The sequence below is a fragment of the Galeopterus variegatus genome, unplaced genomic scaffold, assembly GCF_000696425.1.
Source record: "Galeopterus variegatus unplaced genomic scaffold, G_variegatus-3.0.2 Scaffold2818, whole genome shotgun sequence".
NCBI lineage: Eukaryota > Metazoa > Chordata > Mammalia > Dermoptera > Cynocephalidae > Galeopterus > Galeopterus variegatus.
Window position 1 is genome coordinate 36,844 of NW_007728929.1, and position 1,932 is coordinate 38,775.

General features: G+C 30.1%; 1 protein-coding gene across 1 annotated transcript in view; it reads right to left on the minus strand.

Moving 5' to 3' along the window:
* Positions 1-606: 606 nt before the first annotated feature.
* The window catches only part of ZNF521 (zinc finger protein 521), a 152,646-nt gene continuing 151,320 nt past the window's right edge, over positions 607-1,932 (minus strand). Inside the window, exon 6 of the mRNA XM_008583062.1 lies at positions 607-730. Within this exon, the coding sequence (XP_008581284.1) occupies positions 638-730 (93 nt within the window). The 3' untranslated portion in view covers positions 607-637. The remainder of the gene's footprint in view (positions 731-1,932) is intronic.

The following is a 1,932-nucleotide window of genomic DNA, read 5'->3' on the forward strand; positions in this document are numbered from 1 at the left end:
GTGATAAATGCGAATCTTAGAAACATTGTCCTGGAGTGACCAGAGATCTTTCCCAAAACCACTTTTATAAAAATCTATGGATAATTTGGTGGGGGAATAAAAAATGACTACTGAATTCTTTACATGATCTTTATGATCGTGATTATTTCCAGGCTGTTGAAACTATACATATAAAACTATTTTATGGCAATTTAAATTATTTATGTTTCCCTATAACAAAAACTCACCACTTTAGATTTTGAAACAAAGATGCTTAAGCAACACACAGCAGTGCCATTACCATAATAACTTCTGAAATTAAAACCTGTCTAAAACTCTATGGAAAGCTAACATCCAGTTCATTAACTATTCCTGTTAGTTTTCAATAATGCAAAAATGATTAGAAGTTTAATTTGTTAATCACCTGTGTTTTGACTGGCAGTAGATACATAATCCTCTGCAGAAGTCTAAACTAGCCCTTGCAGAAAATAAAATGTGCTAATGTCTTATCAGGGCTAATAATAGTAATAAAAAAATCAATCATGTCTAGATAAGCCATTGATGGTCAAATAATTAATTCATTTTTAAGTCTGTTTAATTATATAGGCACAGATGTACACAAGTTGGAGAAAAATCCATTTGTAATAAGTTTTAGACATCACTCACCAATCATGTGATTTGCAACATGAACCTGAATATCCCATTCATTGTAGAAAACCATCTGACACTTGATACATTGATAGGTCTTCTTCTGAGAAAACAAGTATAAACAGAATTACTTAGACACATATACTTCTCATGGTTTGATTAAAAAAAAAAAAACATACAGCATTTTTCTGAGATGCTGGTCTTACATACATTGCTAACTAACCTATTGTGGGCTGCTTGGACAACCTTCCATGAGTTTTTTATTAAGATCTGTAGCTTGATCCCAACACTATACTTTCAGTTGCACACATTTAGAAGAAACAGAAGCACATAATTACAGCATAATATATTTTTAAGGATTCCTAAACTCAAAATCAGAAGTTAGTGTTAAAAAAATGTGTAACACATGGCTGAGTTTCAGAAACCAAGTCTTTGAAAATTGGGCACAATTTCATCCTGACCAAAGTAAATATGGTGTTGCTTCTAGAAATCTATAAGTAAAATAGCTAATAAGTTAAGATTCATGGAATTTAGTTAAAAGATTTAGAGATTACATTTTTTAGCTCAAGTCTGAAATTAAGATGATGTTTCAGAAGTTGCTAAGTACTAGCATTCAAATGCATACATTCTCCTATAAAGAAATCAGATTATAATGAATATTTTAATACGGTTTTATCATTTTACACAACAGTCCTGCAGAACAGGTAGAGGAGGGTTTTTATTATAATTCTCATAGCATAAATGAAGAAACTGAGGCCCAGAGAAGTAGAAAGATTTGCCTGATATCACAGTGCCTTACAGATGGGAAGAGAAATAAGCACTCTTGATTGTAAATGTCAGGCTCTCTGATAAAAGCAGCCTTTATGATTTCACATCTTTATTATTGAGTCCCAGTACATATTACATAAATCAATAAATAAAGCATTGTTACATTTTCCAGAACACACAGTTACATAAAGTCCTTTATCACAAAACTTAATGTTTACAATTAAAAAACATCCTGGAAAACAAAAGAAACTATTATGAAATAATCCACTTTAAAAATCTCCCAAATGGGAGAAAATTACATTTGTGAAAAATCACATAAATGACATTTTGTTATAAGCATTCTTATAGAATTATTATTTCATCTGTAGTCATATAAAATTGTTTTACTAATGGATTAATAGGAAATATTAGTCCGTAAATTACCATCAGTTTTAAAGAACTCAAGTTCTTTAGAATTTAACAGAGACAAAGTTAAGCACAAAAACTTAGGGTCATTAAATTTGAGATTAAAATTATAATCATTAATGTAATATTTTC